Genomic DNA, 23,115 nt, shown 5'->3' with positions numbered 1-23,115 from the left:
TGATACCATTGACCATTATATCCTCTCCTGAATGGAATGGGTATTGGAAGCACTACTCCAGTTGCTCCATTGAGTGGTTCCAGTAGCACTATTCTAGAGTGGTTCCAATGGCATGGTTAAGTCCAGAGAGTATCTTTGGGGGAGTACTGTTTGACCCCTTGGCACTATGAGGTTTTGCAGAGCACTAATTTGCCCCCCCATATTATATAACATCTATATGAAGCCATTTGAAGTGATCACAGAGGAAGAACACTGCCATCGCATACAGCTGTTTCATCTGAATCAGGAGAGGCTGTGCAAACTTTGGATAGGTACCTTGATGTAGGGGTCATAGCTGTCAACGTTTCCCTTTTTTAAAGGGAAATTCCCTTATTTAGAATAGGATTCCTCACAAGAAAAGGGAAAATTGACAGCTATGGTAGGGGTGCTCTGGGCAAGGATCAATAAACTGAGTTTGAACCCTGGGAAGACAGAGGCTCTCTAGGTAGCTGGTTCCTGTGTCTGGAAGATAGGCTGGCTGCCTGTTCTGTTTGAGGTTGCACTCCTTCTCAAGGTTCAGGTAGATAGCTTAAGGTAACTCCTTGATACATCTTTCTCATTAGAGGCTGAAATGACCTCTGTTTCTAGGAGTGCCTTTTATGGGCATCTGGTACACCAGCCAGACCATATCTGCATCAGGATCGTGTTTTAAGGTTGCACATTGCCCTGATATATTATGATATGGCAGCACAGAAATACTTTTATGAATAGAAATAAGTGTCAAATAAAACTGAATACTTTTTCCAAGCCCCCCCCCCAAAAAAAACAGGAAGCTAGCACCATGTAGAAATCCATTAACCTAAATTTTTACATGTCTGCCTGCGATTTGGGGTTGGGTCTTTTCCAGATGCAGGGCTAACAGTGTAAATACAACGATCACACAAGGCCGGCCAGCCTCCACCGTTTGCCATTATTGGTTTCCCTAATCCCCACACCTGAAAAATGTACAGTCCAAATTTAATCCTACCCCATGTCATATCAGACACTGAAGCCTTTTGATCCGCTTCAGAACATACAGGATTTATTTGAAAGCTTTTTGACATACGCTTCACATCTCTCAACTTAATAAAAAAATCTCCAGCTGGCCTCACATTCAGCCTTCCCAAGAGGCAAAATGAAAAATGCCAAATTGCCTTGGCATATTCTGGTCATGCCCAGGAGATGAAGGCAGAAATGGGCTGGCAGAGGGTGAGAAATTATTCCAAACATTTAGCGTACGCAGGAGGAGGGTGTCTATGAGCTATCATGACAGGGGGAGACAGACAGACAGACAAACACCTGGGGGGAGAGAGTATTCGCATTGTGAAAAAAGGAGGAAGCTGTAAGAAAAAAAATAACAGAGCTCTCCCTTTTAAGAAGTGCAAGTTGAAAATGGAATTAATTCTGATATAATCTTTTAATAACTATTTTAGCCTGGTTTGGGAGTTAAAGAGCTTCATTTGACAATTTGATTGTAACTAAGAAATAGTGCCCAGGTTTTCTTCTTTCCTCTTCCCTCCCCTTCCTTTTTAGCTTTTGTGCCATTCACTTCAGATTGTTAGCTGTTTTCTCATTGACATTTATAAGCTACTGCTTGGGAGCTACTTATAAGCTACTGTTCTCAATAACCAGGCCTATGCCTTTAAAACTGGGGGTGGTGGTATTATTTTGTTGTTACGTATTTTTTTACTGTAAACCACCTTGTGATCCTCAGATGAAGTTTTGTATAAATTTAAATCATCATCATTATCATCAATGGGCCTTTGGTCTGATTCAGCAAGGCTACTTACATTCATGAGTTACGTGACTCATGATGAAACTCATGGGGCTAAGTCCTTGAAGGGCTGTTCTTTGTAGACCTTTCAGGTATAAGAACGAAGTGTTTCTCCAGTCTCTCTTAGTGTTTAAGAACATAAGAAGAGTCAGCTGGATCAGGCCAATGGCCCATGTAGTCCAGCATCCTGCTCTCACAGTGGCCAACCAGATGCCTGTGGGAAAGCTGCAAGCAGGATTTGACCCCCAGAGCATTCTACCCTGGCATTCAGAAACATCGCTGCCTCCAAGTGTGGAAGTAGAGCACAGCCATCCTGGCTAGTAGCCATCAATAGCGCCCCCAGCCCCCAAATGAACTTGTCTCATCCTCTTCTAAAGCCATCCACATTGGTGGCCATCACTGCCTCCTGTATGAGCAAGTTCTATAGTTTAAGTCTGCACTGTGTGAATAAGTCCTTAGCTTCATTGAATGTGTAATGTGAGTACATGGGGGGGGGAGGGAGGGGGGAGGGAGGGAGAGAGGGAGAGGGAGAGGGAGAGGGAGAGGGAGAGGGAGAGAGAGAGAGAGAGAGAGAGAGAGAGAGAGAGAGAGAGAGAGAGAGAATACATCATCCTTCAGATGTTTGGGAAATAATGGCCGTGTCTTTTCCTCATACCTTTTAGGATCGAGATAATTTTTTTTTCAGAACACAAAAAAAATGTGCTTGAATACAAATGTGGTTCACCTAGAGAGATTTTTTAAAAATGCAATTCCATTTCCTTGGACTCTTGGGATATTTCCAACATATTCTGTCAGGCATGGAAGCTCCAAGTGTCTCTTTCCTCAAAGTTTATAGAAATTTCTCAATTTGTTTCCCGTGTAATGAATACTGACTGACTCTTGAAACGACACCCAGTTCCCTGAGACAGGAGAAGGGCAAGATGAATTAAAGAAGCATCCGTATGTACTTCTCATTTCCTGTAGAGGAGATGATGATCCTGGAAATGAATTGTGCACTTTCCCTCTAGCCCCAGTGCCCAAAACAATCTGTGTGCATCTTTACAACCACATAAAGCCCTTTTCTCTGTGATGCCGCCAGTTGTATTGTAAATACATTGGGAATGCAAGCATGCAAGGATTTGCGGCTTGGGCTGATTCTCTCTCTCTCTCTCTCTCTCTCTCTCTCACACACACACACACACATATCTACACATTCTTTTGTAGGTCAGCTCAGGGTATAAATTTTTATTAGGTCTCTTCTTAAGAATATATTATGGGCTCTGCTTGATCCTATTATTATGAACCCCTTAAGAACAGTGTCATAAAGATGTAACATGCTTCTCTCTGCCCCCTCTCCTGTCAGTTCACACCAAGGACGCCATCCATCAGAAGGTTTTCCAGGACAGTCCCCACTGATATGAATGAAGTTCTGCAAGAGGTGTGCAGATCCCATTTATTTCAATGGCAATTGTGCAGGAAAGCTATCTAGTGCACTGTATGCTAACATCGTAACTATTTTCTTACCTTTTCTGCCCAGAGAGATGTGAGTTAAGGAACTTGGCATGGCTGTGGAATTGTTTCGGATCTGAAATGAATCAGAGGTGCTTTGTAGAAAGCCGAGCAGAGATGAAGTGGCTGGAACAGAAGGGCTCAGAAATCAAAGCTTTGTTGCTCTGCAAACCATCTGCATTTTAGATGCTGCCCTTTACCTTACCTCTGCCTATTTTGTAAAGATTTCCAATGGACTGACTCTGGAGTCTTTTCCTAATAAAGATACCAAGAAGTGGGGAGGGGGACTGGAGGCAAGTGAGAGCAAGCCAGGAGTCAACAGACTAATGTCTGACATTACCTACATCTTTACGCCCTATAGATATTGCTGAACTCCAGCTCCCATCAGCACCTGCTGATGTGACCAATGGTCAGCGATGATGGGAGTTGCAGTTCAGCATGATCTGGGGGATCACAGTTTAGCATTATCGCAATTGGGCATACAATATGAAGCTTACCTGAACTTTTGAGGGCAGGATTTGGCATATTGATAAAGCAGGAAGGGCTGTTTGCCATGGAGGGTGAGGGATAGCGTATGAAAACCTCCCGTTGCAGCAAGCTGATTTGAGGAAGTAGTTGCTAGGTTTAGAACCAACAAGTGGATTCTGCCAGTTGTAGCTTCTGCCATTGCAGTTTTGACCTGGTATTCTGTTCTGCTGGTTCCCGGGACTCACAACGTGGAAGCATTAAACAAAGTGGAATCATTAAACAAAGCTTCTTTCATATCACTAAACTGGTCAGGACCCTGGACAGTTCCCAAGGTTCCCCTTGGCAAATTTTACATATTGATTTGAGCCAACCATTTAATTCATATATGGAGAATAAATGATGTCAAAATTCACAGGAGATAATTTTAAGGGTGTTTTGTTTTTGTTTTTAGTCCAGGGGGCGGGGAGGCACTTCCTTCAGCTCTGCCGTTGCAGATGCCACTGCTGCGGTGAGCTCTCACTGCTGTCACATTCAAGAAAGAATAATTTGGTGGCCCTCAATTGGAATGGGATGCTATTTCCCCAGCGGAGAGGTCATCCTTTCCATCTTGTTCAGCCGGTGGTATTTGCTCAGAGCACAGAGATTGGCAGGCTCTTTCCTAATGACAAGGTCTCTCTGCCCTGGAGGGCAGCATCATTATATCTTCGTCAGGCAGCTCTTTTATAAAGGTTTGCCTGTTTTTAAGGGTCGCTATGTATGAAAGGTATATGAAAATATACCAATGAACTTTGGCCCTTCCAACAGCAAAACAAATCTATGTGTTGCAATAAGGTGAGATGAAGAGGAAGTTGGGTTTTTTTCTCTAAAGGTGCTAAGTAATTAGTATTTTAATTAACTAAAACTTGAATGAGAGCAGTGCAGGAGAATGGGGCTTGTGCAGGAGAATTTAGAGGGAGGGAGCATCTGTCATCTCAGATGCTGAGGGACAGCTGCACCCCTCCAGATGTTGTTAGACTCCAACTTTCATTAGCCCCGTGAGCGTGGAAAATAGTCAAGGATTATGGGTGTTGTCCAGCAACATCTGGAGAGCTACAGATGCCTCCCTACCACCCACACACTGCAAGATTGTGCCCTTCAGTTGCTTAATTAGTGGATACCAATTTAAATAATTATGAGCTAAATTCAGCTGGTTGGGCCCATGAGTTTTGAGCTTCACCTTTTATACCTGAAGTTCTGGTGCATTGCAATAATAGGGAGCAATATTCAATATGGTTTTCCCTTCTTGTCCATGGTTCTGTTCAGAAAGCACATTGAATGATGGTTTTCACAACTGAACAATAGTGAACCAGCTGCTTTTCTGCTTTTGTTTCCCATCTTCTCAGTTCACTCCTTCCCCTGTAGCACAGTAAGGGTAAGGGTAAGGGTCACAGCTGTGGTTTGCCAGTCCAGATACCATACAAACCATGGTTAAGCTTCTCTAATTGTGGTTCGTCACGATGTATGATGAGTCCAAGGGCTCTGTAAATGGCAAGTTATCTTACACCTTACTTTTTATGTCTCAGAAAGGCACCAGTATTGAGGTATTAATAATATATATGTGCGTTTGCATTTTTAAAAATAAGCTAATTGATTAATCAGTAAAATACAAGTGTTCAAAACTAAAAGGTCCATTTTTCCCCCTGCATGAAATCTTTCCTCCACTATTCTTGCACTTCTGGGAGACTCATTAATGAAATATAAAAACTGGTATCTGGGGGCTCATGGTTGGTTTATTTTCGATTGTGGACAAAAATTCACACTCTTCAAAAGCCGATAATTCTATTTGCTAGTTTTGTCTATACTGTATGCTCCAGGATAGGTGCTGCCATCCTCATTGCGCATTTATAGTGATGACAGTTTCCAGATCGTTTCGTTGGCAAGCTGTGGCTGAATTTTCCTTCAGGGCTTCCTCCCCATCCTCTGCAACTGTCAGGGAACAGGAGGGGCTTGACAGCTTCTGCTAGGCAGGCACCAGAAAGCCTACATGATATTTTCCCTCACACTTTGCTCTCTTGCAGAGCCAGTTTGAGAGATGACTAAGATCACATCTGCACCAAGCATTTAAAGCAATGATGCCCCTTGAACAGTCATGGAAACTTCTGAGAGCATTGGTTTGTTTAGGGTGCTGGGAAGACTGGCTCTGCGAGGTCAGCACCCTTAAGAAGCTACAGTTCCCAGGATTCTCCATGACTGTTAAAGTGGTACAAGAGTCCTTTAAATGTATGGTGTGAATGTGACCCAAGGAAGGGAGGGCCAAGGATGCAATCCTCACTCATCACAGTAGCCTTCTGCCCAAGACACCCCACATTTTCCTGGTGTTATAGGACTAGGTGACCCTTCTTGGAAGGGTCTCCCATTTGCTGGAGCTTACCACAGCAGAGCATCAACAGCTAGCAAATTCCTAAGGGCAAGTTTGCAATCTAAGATCCGAACAGTATCCAGCTGTGAGGAAGCAAAGCACAAGTTCTCCAGCTCAGGAGCTTTGAGGTCAGAAGTTGAAGGAGGCAGAGTATGCAACTCTGCTTTGACCAGGTGAGGTAAACAAACAAACAAACAAACAACCAGATAGGCTCCTGCACTTAATTCCAGGCCTGGCCAATCCAGTGTGGTGTAGTGGTTAAGAGCGATAGACTCATAATCTGGGGAACTGGGTTTGTGTCTCCGCTCCTCCACATTCAGCTGCTGGGTGACCTTGGGCTAGTCACACTTCTTTGAAGTCTCTCAGCCTCACTGACCTCAGAGTGTTTGTTGTGGGGGTGGAAGGGAAAGGAGAATGTTAGCCACTTTGAGACTCCTTCAGGTAGTGATAAAGCGGGATATCAAATCCAAACTCCCCTTCTTCTTCTTCTTCTTCTTCTTCTTCTTCTTCTTCTTCTTCTTCTTCTTCTTCTTCTTCTTGCCAGAGAAGAAAGCTCCTGGCCCTGCCCCTCAGCATGGTATTGCAGTGACCAGCTCATCAGTGGCCAGTTGACTTACTTGACCCTTGTGTCAGGTAAGGCTCCATCTGCCTGTCTCTGGTAAAGCTGGCTCACAGCCCCAGAAAACAATCAAAACAGAAGTGGCTAAGGGATGTGGCATAGAGTAAATCAGGAAAAAAATTGGCCTCCAATAGCCATGATCCAGATAACGTGCTGCATTTGTTCAGCATGGCATGGAGCAAGTGGATAGGGGAAAGGGTTTTTTTTCTTATAACAACAGAACTCATGAACATCCAATGAAACTGGATGTTGGAAAATTCAGGACAGATAAAAGGAAATGCTGCTTCACATGGAACATTGTTACACTGTGGAACTCAGCACCACAAGAGACAGCGGTGGCCACCAACTTAGATGGCTTTAAGAGAAGATTTGCAAATTCACGGAGGAAAGGTGTGTGGATGGCTACTAGCCACAATGGCTTTTCGCTGCTTCCACAGTTGGAGACAATAATGCTTCTGAATACCAGTTGCTGGAAGTCACAGGAGGGTAGAATGTTTTTGTGAACAAATACTGCTTGTGTATTTCACATAGACATCTGGTTGGTGACTGAGAACAGGATGCTAAGCTAGATGGGCAGTTGGCCTGATCCACTGGCCTGGCTCTGTGTTGTAATATTCACAGCCTTTTTAAAATGAAAAAAGAAAGCTATTCTAAGCCCAATAGAACTGTGCATGCTTTATTGCAGCTTTATTGCAGGCAATGCAGTAGGAATTGGAGGGTGGGACTTGTTATGTTTGTATTTTAATGTGAACCTAACAAATTCATGCCTCCGCCCCCCCGCCCCCATAAAAAAGGTAAACCGAAATTCAACTATGCTTTCTCTGACTTTTGCAATTCAGGTCTCCAACCAAAAAAAATGTGCACAAAAAGTGTGTATCTTGGTGAATCTAATAATGGCATTGTGGGGGAAATTATTTCAAAAATATCAAACAAAATGGCAAATATTCCCCCCTTTAAAAATGTGCATTAAAATGGGTCAGATTTTTTTTGTGCTGAGGGTTTTGTTTTCTTTTTTTAAGCAACACCCTCTAAAAAGATGCAAAAATGGGGTGGAGTAAAGACTGGGGAAATGAAGAAGAGAGAGGGAGAGAAACCAATTGGACAGATTGGTCCATCCTTAATTGTGCATTGCATGTGTCTGTCCACCTGGCACATCAGAAGATGCAGCCATCCACTTCAAGGGGGATCGGGTGGGCAGATGAATATTGCAGTGCACATCTGCACCCACCAGTGGCTCCATGTGTGGCAATCTTTCAACTGCAGGTCTTCCTTGGAAGAAAGGGCATGGTGGAACATGACCTGTTTGTCCTCCTCTAGTTCTCCTCTGACTGCCACTCTAACTGTGTAGCTAGAAGTCTGTGCAGTTGAGTTGCTGTTTGCTCAGTTTCCTGGGATTTGCATGTGGCTGTGACTCTGCATATAGTGGGCTTAGCAATGGGATGCAGAGTCACACGGCTCCTTGAGCGCCTGGCTGTAAAGTGAGTGTTCAGCTCACCTTCTTTTCTTTGTCCTCCACCATTAATTAAATCTGCTCTTTCCTCCTGGGTGACAATTAAACATCTGCAGGATGTGGGGAATTTTAGCACTGGGCAGGGAAGGAGAACTCTTTGCCTCTTTCTGTTCTTAGCATAATTGCTTGCTTTTTAATGAGGAAGGTGGTTTTTTTAAAAAAAAACAAACCCAAATGCCTAGCTATTGCTGCTTCTGCATGCAGGATTATTTGCATATCACTTCATCAAGTTAAAAAGGGTGTGAAAATGCCACACTCTTTTTCTACCCCTCTGCTTGGTTTTAATGAAGGATAAAGTTTCTCACTAATGACGGTAGGGAAATTAGTTTCAAATCCCCAAGGACTCATGAAAGAAGCACCAAGGATATCAAAAGGACAAAGAGAAGGGAAAGGAGTGGGGGTGGGAAATCAAGACACCAAATCTCACGAAGGCCTTTGGGCGTTGTCATCCAAGAGACGGCTAAGTTTTCCATTTAATATAAGTATCGGGGAACTCTATGAGGCTGCTCTGAAGGGAATACTGATGACGAACTGACCAATAAGTGATGCTCAGAAAAGCACCATATGTAATCAATCTCCAGCATTGGCAGTGTTTTTCTTCTTATCTTGTATTCAGAAGAAACATGAGCTCTGACAATCTAATATTTTGTTTGTTTACAGTAGGGTCATTTCTAACTTAACTAGGGGCCAAGCCTGACATCACCCCATTCACACAATTAGAAATACTCTTTAAGAGTAAATGGCCAGCATAGGACCCTCCAATCCACATCAGGATCCTGATTGGATTGGGAGGAACAAGGGGCTGTTCACTTTTTTTCCACCATGCTGTCATTTTTGTTTGGTTCCAATCAAGGTACTGCATTTTGTGTTTCTTTCAGGATTTTCTTTTTATTCTATGTTCTGTTTAATGCTACCCCTTCCTGCTCACCCAATGGTCCAACTGATGATGAAGGGAAGTTTAAACCTCTCTACACACCCCAGTGCCATGCCTACTCTTCCTTTCTGCCACTATTGAGAGCCAGTGTGGTGTTGAGAGCCAGTGTGGTGTAGTGGTTAAGAGCCGTAGACTCGTAATCTGGTGAACCAGGTTCACTTCCCCGTTCCTCCACATGCAGCTGCTGGGTGACCTTGGGCCAGTCACACTTCTCTGAAGTCTCTCAGCCCCACTCACCTCACAGAGTGTTTGTTGTGGGGGAGGAAGGGAAAGGAGAATGTTAGCCGCTTTGAGACTCCTTAGGGAAGTGATAAAGCGGGATATCAAATCCAAACTCCTCTTCTTCTTCTATTGGCAAGGTCTTGAGAAGGTAGGGAAAAATGGTGATGGGGAAGGATCTAACCCACCCACCCCTCACCCCAGGCTGAGGCTTAGCCATCACTGATATACAAAATTATGAGCAAGGGTGGTTCCTGTCTATCTCAGGAGGCAATGGAAGAGTGTGCCTTTGGGGGTAAAGTCAAACCATTGGAGAATTCAGGTGTGTGCAGCAGGTGCAGAGACTGATACAGGAGAGACAAGTTTTATTGGAGTTGGGGCAGATGAAGGTGTCTGCTTTTGCTGCTACAGGTGCATCGTGGCACTTCTTCTCTCTGCACTCCTCTCAGTAGTCATTATTCCTGTGGTCGCTGCTGTGCATACATGCCCTTACTATCTCTCTTCAGGCGCTGTGATCATCTGTAAGGCGTCCCCACACTATGGGGTTAATATTGTCAGCCTTTATATCACATTTGCAGACATCTTTGTAATGCAGAGCTGGTCTGCCAACATGCCTAGTGCCTGAAGCCAGCTCCCTGTAGAGCATATCTTTGGGGATCCTTCCATCTTCCATTCTGTGTGCATGGCCAAGCTAATGTAGAAATCACTGAGACAGAAGTGCAGACATGCTGGGAATGTAGGCTTGGGAGAGCATATCTTTGTTTGAGACTCTGTCCTGCCATGTGATGCCCAAAATCTTTCTGACACAGTGTATATGGAAGCTCATGGTGGGTGTAAGTTGCCTATGGCTCACTTCCATAAAGCAGAGTGCTCAACACACAAGCCTGGTGGACTGTCATCTTTGGTCCAGTATATCTGAAGGAGCGTCTCCACCCCCATCATTCTACTTGGACACTGAGGTCCAGTGCCAAGGGCCTTCTGGCAGTTCCCTCACTGTGAAAAGCCAAGTTACAGGGAACCAGGCAGAGGGCCTTCTCGATAGTGGCACCTGCCCTGTGGAACACCCTCCCACCAGATGTCAAAAACAACAACAACTACCAGACTTTTAGAAGACATCTGAAGACAGCCCTGTTTAGGGAAGCTTTTAATGTTTGATGTATTACTTTATTTTAATATTTTGTTGGAAGCTACCCAGAGTGGCTGGGGAAGCCCAGCCAGATGGGTGGGGTATAAATAATAATAAATTAATAATAATAATAATAGTAATAATAATAATAATAATAATAATAATAATAATAATAATAATAATAATATTGGCCCTGGGGCTATAAGGTCATAGAATTGTAGAGTTGTAAAGGGTCCCAACAGTCATCCAGTTCAATCCCCTGCAATACTGGAATCACGGACTAAAGAATTCCTGATAGATGGCCTTCCACCCTCTGTTTAAAACCTCCCGTGGAGGAGAGTCCACCACCTTCTTAGGTGCATTAGTTCACTGTGGTTTTGAGGATGCAATCTAATGTGTTGATCTTCTGAATGCATAACATCCTGGTTTGCTCTGAGCTCTCCATTGAGAAAGCCTCCTGTTTGGAAATTGGGGGTATGATGCCTTCCACCTCACTCTCTTTCTCTCTTCCCTCTCTATGTGACAATGCTTCGTATGCAAGAGGGGTCACTGCAGTTTATTCTTGAAGGAATTGTTTCAACCCTTGTCTATGCTGCGTGGTGGGTGTGCAAGGGTTCTCGATATATCAGCTACATATAAATGCCTTTTGAAGATCACACGCAGGGAAAGGTTTTCAAGCACAGTTGCAAAGATGGATAAATAGAGGGTCAGATTCAAAAGCAAAACACACACACACCCCTACCTACCTGCTGTGCTCAGTAGGAATATTATACCTAGTTATGTGGTGGAATCTCAGCACGATTCTCCAGCCACTCCCTGATGTATGCAGGAAGCTATCTTCAGGATAAAGCTGTAATTTCCACCCCAGGGTGCATGCCTGACTCCAGTCATTGTTACCCTCTGAAAAAGGATACTCAGCTGGCACACTGCTATCTGCAGCCACAGGAGTTCCTTTAATAGCATCTCTGATTTGTGGTATTAAACAATGTGCAGCAACTCACAATGACCAACTGCTGGATATCCAGGTTGGTCCACTTCACAATGCATTACCAAAGGCTGATAAACGGAGAAAACTGACAGATGAGTGGAGTAGACAAGCTTCCTACAGGAGCAGGCATTGAGGGTGTGACTGGATTCTTCTGCAGCTGCAGAGCCCCGGGGAGCAGAGAAATGCTGAAAACTCCAAGTCAGGTCATAAGAACTTAAACCTACGGGATCAGGCAAATGGCTTGTCTAGTCCTGTCTAGCATCCTGTTCTTGCAGTGACCGACCAGATACTTGTGGGAAGCCTGCAAGCTGGACAGAAGCACAACAACGCACTCTCCCCCTGTGATTCTCTGCCCCTGACTGTGATGGTTGAACATGGCCTTGTCTCTCCTTCCCCTTGACTATCTTGGTTGCCCTTTATGGAACCTTTTCCCAGCTCTGCAACATCCTTTTTGAGGTCCCCTTCTTTGGGGGGAGAACTGGGTTAAAACTAACAAAATGAATTTCAATAGGGACACATGTAAGGTTCTACCCTTAGGTGGGAATAATAATCAGGTGTACAATTATAAGATGAGGGACACCTGGCTTGCTGATAGTACATGTGAAAAGTATCCAGGTGTCTTAGTAGACCAAAACCTTAACATGAGTCAACACTGTGATGCAGCAGCTAAAAAAAAGCTAATGCTATTCTAGGCTGCTTCTGCAGGGGGAATTAGATACTATAGATATTAGTTCCAATTAACACCCATTTGGTAGTTTGAAAAGAATGTGTTGGATACCTATATCCAGAAACATTGGGCTAAATAATGCTCTTCCCAGTAAGAGAGTGCCAGCAGAAATTTAAAAAGGCACAAGAGCCAGTGGCACAGTGAAACATGGGAAATACAGGTTGTTAGACCCTTTTAAAATACCCCATTTAAAAACACTTCCAGTGCTTTCCCCCACTCTCCTTCCCTAGCAGTGAACAGACCACATAATTTAGTAAGTTTAAATGGCTTTTATTTACAAAACTTCTTCAAAGATTCCTGCATTACAGGGCGTTGGACTAGATGACCCTCGCAGTCCCTTCCACTCTGTGATTCTATGAAATGTCATATTCTTGTTTTTTATCCATGCTGCAGTAGGTAATACAATGGTACAAAAATCTTGGGTGCGCAGTGTGGTAAAACCACATCTTTTGGTCTGATCCAGCAGGTTTCTTCTTTTTATTATTATTATTTATTAATTTTATATGCCGCCCTATACCCAGGGGTCTCAAGGCAGCATATTCCGCTCTAAGCCTTAGGCGTCATAGGGTTCAAACATTTCCCCTCCAAATGACACACACAGTGCTCTGCCCCAGACTTTCCTCAGGCTAATTTGGACTTTATGGAGTTTCCAAGTCAGCTTCCTGAAACTTTTACTTCGGTCCTTGAACAATTGCCAGGAAGGATGGGATGGCAGTTAATTCTAACATAATTTTTTGTCCAGGGCTGACCTCAGGCATTTTTCTGAGCAGAAAATGACACTTGCAACCTCTCCCCCTAAACGCATCAAGGTTTCCAAGGCCAGCCAAGTTGCTTTGGCATCTGAGACAGAAAATCCCACAAGTGCCTCTCCTGAGCTGAGAAAATGCAATAGCAATAAACCAAATAGCTAACTGTTCGTGGCACCCCAAATCAGCATCTGTCTCACTCTCCCTAATGGTAGGGTCAGTCTTTTTACTTTTATTTTTGGGCATATTATGTCTCTCACTCCTTTTGACTGAGCACAATCAGCAACAGAGTGCAGCTGAAATAATTTTGAATTCCCTATTACCGAAGCCAGCAGCAGTCACCGTCCTATGATTCATGGGAAGCAGAAGTTTGATCTGAGTGGTGGGAAGAACTGAGACTGCTGCACTGATTTTAAAAATAACCTATGGCTGTAGATCACTTGTTAATTATAGAATAATGCACTGAAAGGCTTAAATTTAGCCTCTCCTGGGAACTTTCCAGCATATGTGATGTAAGCACGATAAAGTCACACAAGCTCAGCTTACGTTCAGATTTTGGTTGGTGCCAAGTGAGCAGTCGCATCAGAAGCCCCTCACAGCACAATAATGTTGCATGAAACCTTGGAGAGCCACTTCCAGTCCCTGTAGACACTACTGAGCTAGATGAACCAAAGGTCTGAGTCTGTAGAAGCCAGCTTCCTATGTTCTGTGACAGCAAATTTATTTACTTACTAAATTTATTTACTTATCATTCAAAAAGTCATGGTTCCGTAACACAACCGGTACTGCAGTGTGAAAATGATGTTAGAAAATAGGACAGAAGCGTTTGCATAATAATCAGGAAAACTAGTGCAATATTTCCCATATCTGTGTGCACTCTTGGTAGAGACATGCACTAGTAGCTGAAACTCTCATGCAACTTGCCATTAGGACCGAGCAGCACAGACAACTCCCATGAGAAACAGGACCAGCGCCTCAGGCAGCCTAGGAAACAACTGAAAACCAGATGTAGTGTGTGCTGGGTAGAGGGAACTTGCAGAGTTGCTGTGTGCTTGGAAGAACAGTAACGCATTGTGCATAGTGATAGTGGGGGAAATTCAGTTCAATTCACATTTTAATGTGAGCCTACCTAATATGCACTTACTGAAACTATACCCAAACCAAAATGCCATGACCTTTTGTGATCACACCCACCCGAAGGAAGACTTGAGACAGTGCTTTAAGTTGGGGGAAAAGGGTTATATTTACTATATATAACATTAAGGGGAAATTGAGGATCTGCAGATAAAACCCATCAACCCAATTTGTTCCAATGCAACCAAACCAAACAAAGTCCAAGCAGGAAAGTTCCCCACTTAGAGGGGAATCATCACCTTCCCAACTCATGAGGTGATGAAAGTGCCCTGCAGTAAAGATTGGAAGGAGTTATTCCTCCTTGCTACATCAACACTGGACAAGCTCACCTCGGCCCCACTGGTTTGGCATTTACCCCTATGTACATGCCCGGTTCCTTCTGAGTTTCAGATACCTGGTCAAAGCTGTCTTACTTCCGGAAGTCTTTGTGCCCTGAATGCTCCTCAGATTTTTACTTGCTCTTTCTTGGAGATTTTGAAATTATTCAGGTTTAAGATTTTTGAGGTTTGATTTACACACACACAGACACACAGACACACACACAGAGAGAGAGAGAGAGAGAGAGAGAGAGAGAGAGAGAGAGAGAGAGAGAGAGAGAGAGAGAGAATGTGTGTCTCTGAGGGTAAATCATGAGGGCCTCCTCTGCCAATCTCAGCACCCAAGAAGGTCTGTAGGGAAGGAGGAGATCTTTCAGGTATTTGGGGTCTGAGTTGTATGGGGCTTTCCAATCAGTGCATCTCTTTGAAAACAAGGGTTATGAGATATAAGTGGAACGACAGTTAATAATCTGGTTGCTACATTTTGCACCAGCTGGAGTTTCTGAGATAAATGTCTCACCTCAGAGCTTTAAAAATGTGTGTGTGTGTTTAAAGAATAATAATTCTATGGGCTTATTATTATCAGTACAGCCATAAGCAGCAGCTCCCCACCAGGTTTTTTGCCGAAAAGAAATTGAGTGTGCAACAAGTCTTTCATCATAATCACCTTGGCAATGCAAAGTAATTCATAAAAGAAGTAGGGATGTATTGAGATCCAATATTGTTTTAGTCTCGATCAATATTAATAATTGTTTTGCATTTTTAGAGTGCAGTATACAACTGAAAAATGTGCAAAGACCAGCCAGCGGTTGCCAGCACAATAAATCCTCTTATTATACTTAAAGGCACCATAATTTAACTTTCAAATGTTTCTATAAAAAAATATTACAGAAGATGCCATTGATCTGTAGAAGAAAATTGTTATCTTTTATTTATTTGCAAAATGTTAGGTCCTGCTTTAATTATACATGAGCTAAAAAGGTCAGTAACTATTTTATTAAGATCTGCAAAGTGGAACTCAAGAGCTTCATACAAATAATATTTCTGCAGCGCCAGCCTGTGAGGGTCTGCCAAACCTTCAGCTGCTTATGAAGGCAGAAGGTTATGCACACATTAGCAAAGGTTAACTCTGGAGTACCAAGGGGAGTGAGACCTTTCACGTCCCTGACAACAGAAATTGCATTAGAGTTTTCAGATGGGGATTTTTCAATTTGCAATTATGGAAAAATTCTTTACAGAGATGAGCCTTTGCTTGAAAATGCATGAGGAGAATGGGTACTTCAAAGGTTAAGATTCAGCAACTTTCGCTAGTGCTTCAAACTTCAGAAGTTTTATATCTGGGGCTATTTCCTCACACTCTGTTTCAGGTATGCCAGCTTGCCCTGTGACTGAGGGGACTGGCACTGCACGATGTGCTGGGGGGAATTCCTGCCCCCCCCATGATGACGCCCCTGCTCTGCTTTCAAGGGATGTTTCTGGTTGGCTTGTGAAAGTGCAAAGGCAAAGGCAGACCCAATCGGAGGACAGTTAGTCACAGTTATACCCTGTTGAAATCCATAATTAGGATGTGTAATGGCTAGGGCTTGGGCTTGTTTTCCGTTTCAGTGTCCGTGTGGTGTGAAAATGTCCTCCAAAGATTGTAATTCTTTCTATGCCTTGTTAGATTTAATCTTCTTTCATGGGGAGTGGTGTACAACTACTGATGACAAAAATATACATGCAAAAGTAGGTGGGTTGGTCCATGAGGAGGATTCCAAAATGCAGCTCTTTTCACAAAGCCAATTGCAGTCAATAGCCCAGCCCCCAAGAAGAGAATTTGATGCGGCTTCATATATGATATAATATACTGGGTACTTGTATACATTTAACATTTGCTTCATGCTTTAGAGACCTTAGTACCATGGTTTGTTAGGTGCATTGCCATATCTATTTCTTTTATTATTTCTTTATTGCCTTTACAGTGGTACCTCTGGTTACAAACTTAATTCATTCCGGAGGTCCGTTCTTAACCTGAAACCATTCTTAACCTGAGGCGCATTTTCGCTAATGGGTCCTCCCGCTGCCGCTGTGCTGCCAGCACGCAATTTCTGTTCTCAACCTGAGGTAAAGTTTTTAACCCAAGGTACTACTTCTGGGTTAGCGGAGTCTGTAAGCCAAAGTGTTTGTAACCTGAGGCGTTTGCAACCTGAGGTACCACTGTATTGGCCCACTTTTTTCCCCAAGGAGCTCAGTGTGGTGTGGATGGTTCTTCCTCTCCTCATTTGATTCCCACAACAACCCTGTGAGGGAGGTTAGGTTAAGAGGCAGTGATTGACTTGCAAGGTCACCCAGTGAACTTCAGGGCTGAGTGGGATTTGAACCCTGGTCTCCCAAGACCTAGTTCAGCACTCTAACCACTACGCTACACTGGCTATATATCTGACGGTCTGCCTGTAACATATGCACAGTTATTCCACTCAATGTTACTCAAGCAGGAGGAAGTGAATGCTAAACGTGTACAAGTACTCGTGCTTCAGACTGCCAGTCTCTGTCTCTGTTCCTTATTAACTCGTGGGTGGCTGATGTGTGAAAGGCAGAGTGTGTTTTCCAGAGCTCTTTTTAATTGGAGGTTTCACGTTAACAGCTCAAATGAAGATTAGCGGGGGATAGCTCATCTCAGAATAATGCATGCGAATTGAAAATCACCTTGACAAAACAGATGGAGCTCTCAGTCATTAGGGAGAGAGTGTTTGTGCTGTTTCAGTGACAGGCAAATTACTCACCATGACTTTAAAGATTAAGAGGACTAGTATTGGGTGAAAGCAGCCTTGATGCATTTGGGTATGAAAGTTGCTAAAATAATGCAAGGAATTGTACTTTTCCTACTGGTGCCTATCGTGTTGCTTTCTTGAAGCTTAGGAAAGCTGTTGCCCTCCCTCTGTGCACATCCCACTTCCTTTCCTGAAGTAGGATAACATAGTGCAAAGGAATATAGGAATATATCCGATAGGATATAGGGTTATATCTGCTTGGAGCAGCCTATGTTTCCTCCTCATCTGTATTTTCTTCAGGATAGTGCAAGGGGCAGGGGTTTGTGGGGAGGTGTCCAGCAGTGGAGCAAGCCAATCGGGCACCTGGGGCGGCGCTGTTACTGTAGTATTGTAATGTCTCATTCTCACATTGCATACTGTTGGGGGTTGCCTTTAATTACTTAATTGATGTATGAGTATGGGAACTATTTAAATGTCTCCTCTCTCTCTCTCTGCTCCTCTGCTGAAGAAGATGGATGTGAGCGTCGTCTTGTTGTTTGGTTATTTGCTTTATAAATAAAACCTTTGATGTTACTATTCCAACCACAGTTGCTTCTGCTGCAGTCTGCTGTAAAGGACTGAGTTTACTATCTGAAAACGGGTGTTTAATGCTTACAGGTGCGTGTGTCCTGTGCCTAAGGGCAGAGCCAGCTGCCCACAGAGTGGGGCAAACTGGGGCAGGATGCTCCACAGGGCCTTGAAGGAGTCTGCCTGCCTCCACCCACTCAGCCACCCTACAACTGAGAGTGAGGCGGCTGGCAGACCGTTTGGGGCAGCGTGGAGCCTGTAGGTGCCCAAGCCACCATGTCACTCCCAGGAGAGATGTACGGTGAGTGCCGCCTGGCATTTTGTCACCCCCCTCAGTGGTGACACCTGGGGCTGATGGCCCCCACCACACCCCCTTCCTCCAACCCTGGGGTTGCCACGATTTGAGACCTGCCTTCCTTTGTAGTTGGTCACGGTACTTTGAAGATGCTGTTGCAGTATTGCAGGTACACTTGGAAGAGGATGAGCCAGCAGTGAATCTCCTCGAACAAACAATCTGCTTTTCCTTTCCAAAGGATGGGATTGAGAATGATTTGAACTATGCTTTATATTTACAGGGCTACACTTTAGCTGTCTCAACCCTCTTCTATACATGTTGTGCACATGTTTAAATTTAGGAAAGAGTTGCACAACAAAGTCCAGGGACTAAGATTGCGGTCCACGAATCAGTGTAATTATTTGCTCTGAGTGGGGCAAAGTTGCTTCAGGAAGTTGCAGTGCTGGTGACAAACTTGGATGGCATTAAAAGAGGATTAGGCACATTCACGGAGAATAAGGCTATCAGTATCTGTTAACCACATTGCTCATCCTCTGCCTCTGCCATTGGAGGCAATGTGCCTTTGAATGCCCTTGTGAAGAGAACTGTTGAGCTCCGGTCCTGCTTGTGTTCTTTCCACAGGAATCTGGCTGACCACTGAGAGAACAGGATGTTGGATTAGATGAGCCACTGGCCTGATCCAGCAGGACATTCTTCTTATGCTCTTATGGTGATTAGGGGCAGGGATGCTGGCTCCTGACTTCTCTGCTAAGCATATCAATGTTTTTTGGGGGGAGACCATGAAAGGGTGTAACATGAACAATTATTTTTTCACATCATAGATTGCAGGTTTTGGTGCCACAATAATCTTTATTACTTTTAGTTGTGACATCTACGGATTATGTAAGCTTGGGGGCAAAAGGTGTACATGACCCTCTTACCTACTACAGCTGCTTAACACAAGTACTACATGGAATAGTCAGAGGCATTTTTTTGTAGTACACCATCTGTTCACCTAGGTCACTGAGCAGGCTTATTTGGGCTCAGTTTCACACCACTGCTAAGTCCTTAGGAGCATTGAAAACACAAGGCACTTTGGTTTCAAGAGAATGGGGTCACATTGTGTTATGTACAATGGAACTTCACAGAAATCACAAGTTACACAGAAAAAAAATCCTTTGCCCATGTAAGTGCACAGAAAATAGTAGATCTAGCTGAAATGCAACACCTAGAGAGCTGTACTGACCATTGCAATGCATCTCTATTATATAATTAAAAGATTATTGCAAAATCTTAAAAAGTTGTTTTATGTTGGGAGGAGTGTGGCTGTGAGCAGGCATGGCTGTGACCATCATAAAGGGATCCTGCACTTCTGAATTTGCCATTTCACTTCTCTTCTCAACTGAAGAATGTTGCTGAGAGTCCAGACTAACTCAGGGCTCCCCAGAACACAGTTTGAAAGCCACAACTGCAGGCCTCAGTGACCCACCTTAACCATAATTTGTACTCTGGAAACTCTCATAATTCCAAGAACAGTTTTGGAAACATTTGCAATTCAGATATGCCCTAGAATGGTTCTAGTATTTGTTTATGCCCCAAAAGTTTTTCAAGCATGGAAATGTCCCAATATGTACCATTCTTATTTCCCTATAATAACTCAACCCTCAAACCCTGGAAGCTACTACTGCAAGTTTAATTTCCATTAAACACAGACAACAGACAATGAAATAACATTCTGATAACATCTATCCTGAACTATGCCCCCAAATGAATAGTGCATTCTTGTTTAATGTGGACAAACAAGAGCAATAAATGGAGATACTTTATTTTCTTATGAGTATAATATTGAGTACAAAAAAGCTGTAAATTCGTCCTGCAGCTGGGTTGTCCCTTTTTATTGCTGTTTAAAACAAGCCTTGGGATTCCCACTCCCGAACTCCAAAATGTCACTGGTTGCTTCCATGGCCAGCATTAGAGGTGAGTGGGGTTAGGCAATAGCTGTGATTCTTGATTTGTAGGGAGTAGGGCTAAATTACCATTGGGAGTCATAGAATTTTAGAATTCTATGATTCTATAAACTGCTGGGTCTGGAAGACTTTTGAGCAGACCCACTTCCGACCCCCCCCCCCTGTCTGTCCTCTTATAAATTATAACTGAGGTGTGTTGCCCATGAGTAGCAAGTTTTGCCCAGGTGCTCCTCCCTCTGACCTCCTCATGTTTAGAGGCTGGCTGTGCTAAGTGAAAGCACTTAGTTGTACTTTATCCATCCATCCACCCATAGGCAGGGACACAATGGAACCAGGATGGCGAGGGCCCAAGAGTTCATGAAGTTCTGGAGCGGACTATGGTTCCCTATTCCTAAAAGGGTGCAATCAGCTTCCACTCCCAATTTGGCAATTCTCAGCAAGGTGAGAGTCCTGATCCTGTCCCTCTGCTAGGACAACAATGAACAGATATGAACTTCCTATGCCTAGAGATGCATATGCAATATTTATTAGTTTTGTCTAAACTGGGGCTGGGGAATCTGATTCAGCCCAAGGGCTACAACTTCACGTTTGAAAAATGTTTAACTAAAAGAAAAGCACAACCTTGCAACAAAACGGTATTTGTCTCAATGAAGGACAGGCTGTAAACTGTTTAAATAAATAAGCAAACTCAACCCTACAGCCACCAGAATTATAAAGAAAAAATAAAGCAGCATGAGAATGGAAACTTTTCTAACAGGGAAAGGAATAATTAGGGAAATTGGAGGACAGGTTTTGGGTATGGCGCTAGGAGAGATATAGAGTCTTAGTGAGTGTATGTTTCTCTTCTTCTGCCCTCCCAACCCACAGGTGGCCTTGGAATGGAAAGGCAGCTGAGATAATGACCCTAATCTCTGCTTTGGAGACGGAGCACATTTTCTTCTTTCCCTGGTCCCAAACTGGATTGATTTGAGGACGTCAATGATGAAGCTGACCTGCATGTTCTCCTTCATCCTGCTGTTTGGAGCAGCTGGGCTGGTTGTCTTCATCCACCTGCAGGATCCAGAAGAAATTGTTCATCAGCAAACACCAGGTTAGACTTTGGTTTGAACATATTATCTTCTCATGTCCTCCCCCCCCCACACACACACCTGAATTGTTTGTTTGGACAAAATCATTTGCATTGGTGAGAAATGTTCTTGGTGACCAAGAGGTCTACATTTGTCTGTTGGAAATGTTCATATTATCAAGTGAAGGAAGGTTTCTCTCCCCCCTCCCCCAGTTAAATATGCCTGCAGTGAGTTTTCATGGGGGAAGAAGGCGCTTCAGAAAAGCACTGTCTGAAGTGCTTTCCCCCCCTCCTTTAAAAGGGATTAGGAATTAGAGTGGGCTGTGAAGGAAGGGGCGGGCAAGTGATGAGGGGATTTGCAAGAAGGTGGGTGTCAAGGGAGGGGGTTGCTCAGGCATGGGGGAAAGTTGGTTGGCAGTGGGGTTGGTAGGTAGGCAGGGTTGGTGAATGGAACGAGCAGGGTCCGCAGCCCCTTGCTCAGTATAAAAATGAAAACAGAAAAATTCAACACAGCCTGGTTCTCACTTCAAACAGTAGGATCTGCCACTTATGCACTGCCAAAGCACACAGTTGTTCTCCATCAAGTGATACCAGTTTAAAGGAGGCTGATGTGTATGAAGAGACCCAGTTATCCCCTTGTATCCCTCCTTCGTTGCTGAACAGATTTGCACCACTTCCAGATTGCACCTGAACAGCTGCCTCAAAACTAGATGCGTCCACATTCTCCATGCATCCCACCTCCTCAAAAGTAGAGCAGAATTATATTCTGGAGGAGAGAGTCATTGCTCATTGTTAATGCATTCAGTCCAGTTTAATTTGGGATAGTGTAGCTTATAAAACAAGGTTAATAAAAGATGGTCTGCTTCCTTCACATTCTCTGTCTGCTCTAGAAAGTGTTCTTTATTGTTTTTAGCCCGAGCAACCACGATACAAAACCCTTGATGTACTACTTAAGCCAGAATAAAACGAGAGTCATAAAACTTTAAGTAATGCTTACATTACTTTCCGTCAGCAAAGTGCTCCTGACAGTAGCTGTTTGTGTTGATTTGTTACCATTCATTTATCCTTTCCCCGTGCTTCACACTGCAACCTAATTGTAATCCTGTACTGAGAAAGCAATATCAAAGTAATTTTCCACAACATTAGTTACAATTTTCTTCTGATCTTTCAAGTGAAACAATCCCATCCTGTTGGCTTCTCTGAGCATATAAACCTTGATTACATTTATCTGTTGGAAACGAAGGCTTACTATATAGATAGATAGATATTCCCCAGAATGGTGGTGGTTGTACTTAGAGCCTCAGTCCGCCCCCTTTTCTGGTAGTTGACAAACATCCTGATACTTAGATGCTGGTACCTGATATTCACTTTTAAACAGGATCAGTTTTTGATGGACAGCACTTTGCAAAGAACAAAACAGATTTTGTGAATGTCTGCATTAACTGTGGAACGTATTTTGTTGGCTATGACAAGCGTAGTAGCTTCACCGAGAGCAGATACTTGTAGGGATGTTATTACAAAGGAATGGCGGAATGAAAATTTATAGGGCTGCTCTGAATGCTTTGCATTTCCAGTATTTGCTTCAGAAGCAATAAATTGGAGGCAGCTAAAAAGGCTGCCACATCCCACTCCCACCTTTCCTTCTGAATATTTGTATCCTACTGTCCTGCTTTTCTGGGCTTGTTCACATGTTACACTTACAGAGGTGTGAGCTGTTTCTATGCATGTGCAAGTGTTTGTGTGAAAGGGTCTGTACTTTTTGATTTGTACAGCTCAGCTATTGCATGCACAGACTGTGCACCCATTGAGTGGAATGTTTGAGAACCCCAGCTGTCCTTTCCTGCCAGTGGCTGCTGTTCTTTCTTGGCCATGAAGGCTCTTGGCTTCTTTCTCCACCCCGTTGCTGAATCAAAGGGGCTGTGGGCTTGTTCACATGGGTGCCCACAATGTTCTTAGTTTAGATCTAGTGCTGTGACGTTATCAGGAAAATCTTGGGGAACGCCAACAGGATTAAGTGATTGCATT

General features: G+C 43.6%; 1 protein-coding gene across 1 annotated transcript in view; it reads left to right on the top strand.

Annotated features, from left to right (window-relative positions):
• CHST8 (carbohydrate sulfotransferase 8) overlaps positions 1 to 23,115 on the top strand; it is a 243,811-nt gene that overhangs the window by 35,189 nt on the left and 185,507 nt on the right. The window contains exon 2 of the mRNA XM_081922792.1: positions 20,892 to 21,114. Within this exon, the coding sequence (XP_081778918.1) occupies positions 21,003 to 21,114 (112 nt within the window). The 5' untranslated portion in view covers positions 20,892 to 21,002. The remainder of the gene's footprint in view (positions 1 to 20,891; positions 21,115 to 23,115) is intronic.

The sequence above is a fragment of the Podarcis melisellensis genome (assembly GCF_964234715.1).
Source record: "Podarcis melisellensis genome assembly, chromosome: 8".
Lineage (NCBI taxonomy): Eukaryota > Metazoa > Chordata > Lepidosauria > Squamata > Lacertidae > Podarcis > Podarcis melisellensis.
The sequence above is the reverse complement of the archived record's forward strand: the minus strand, read 5'-3'. Positions and strand labels throughout refer to the sequence as shown.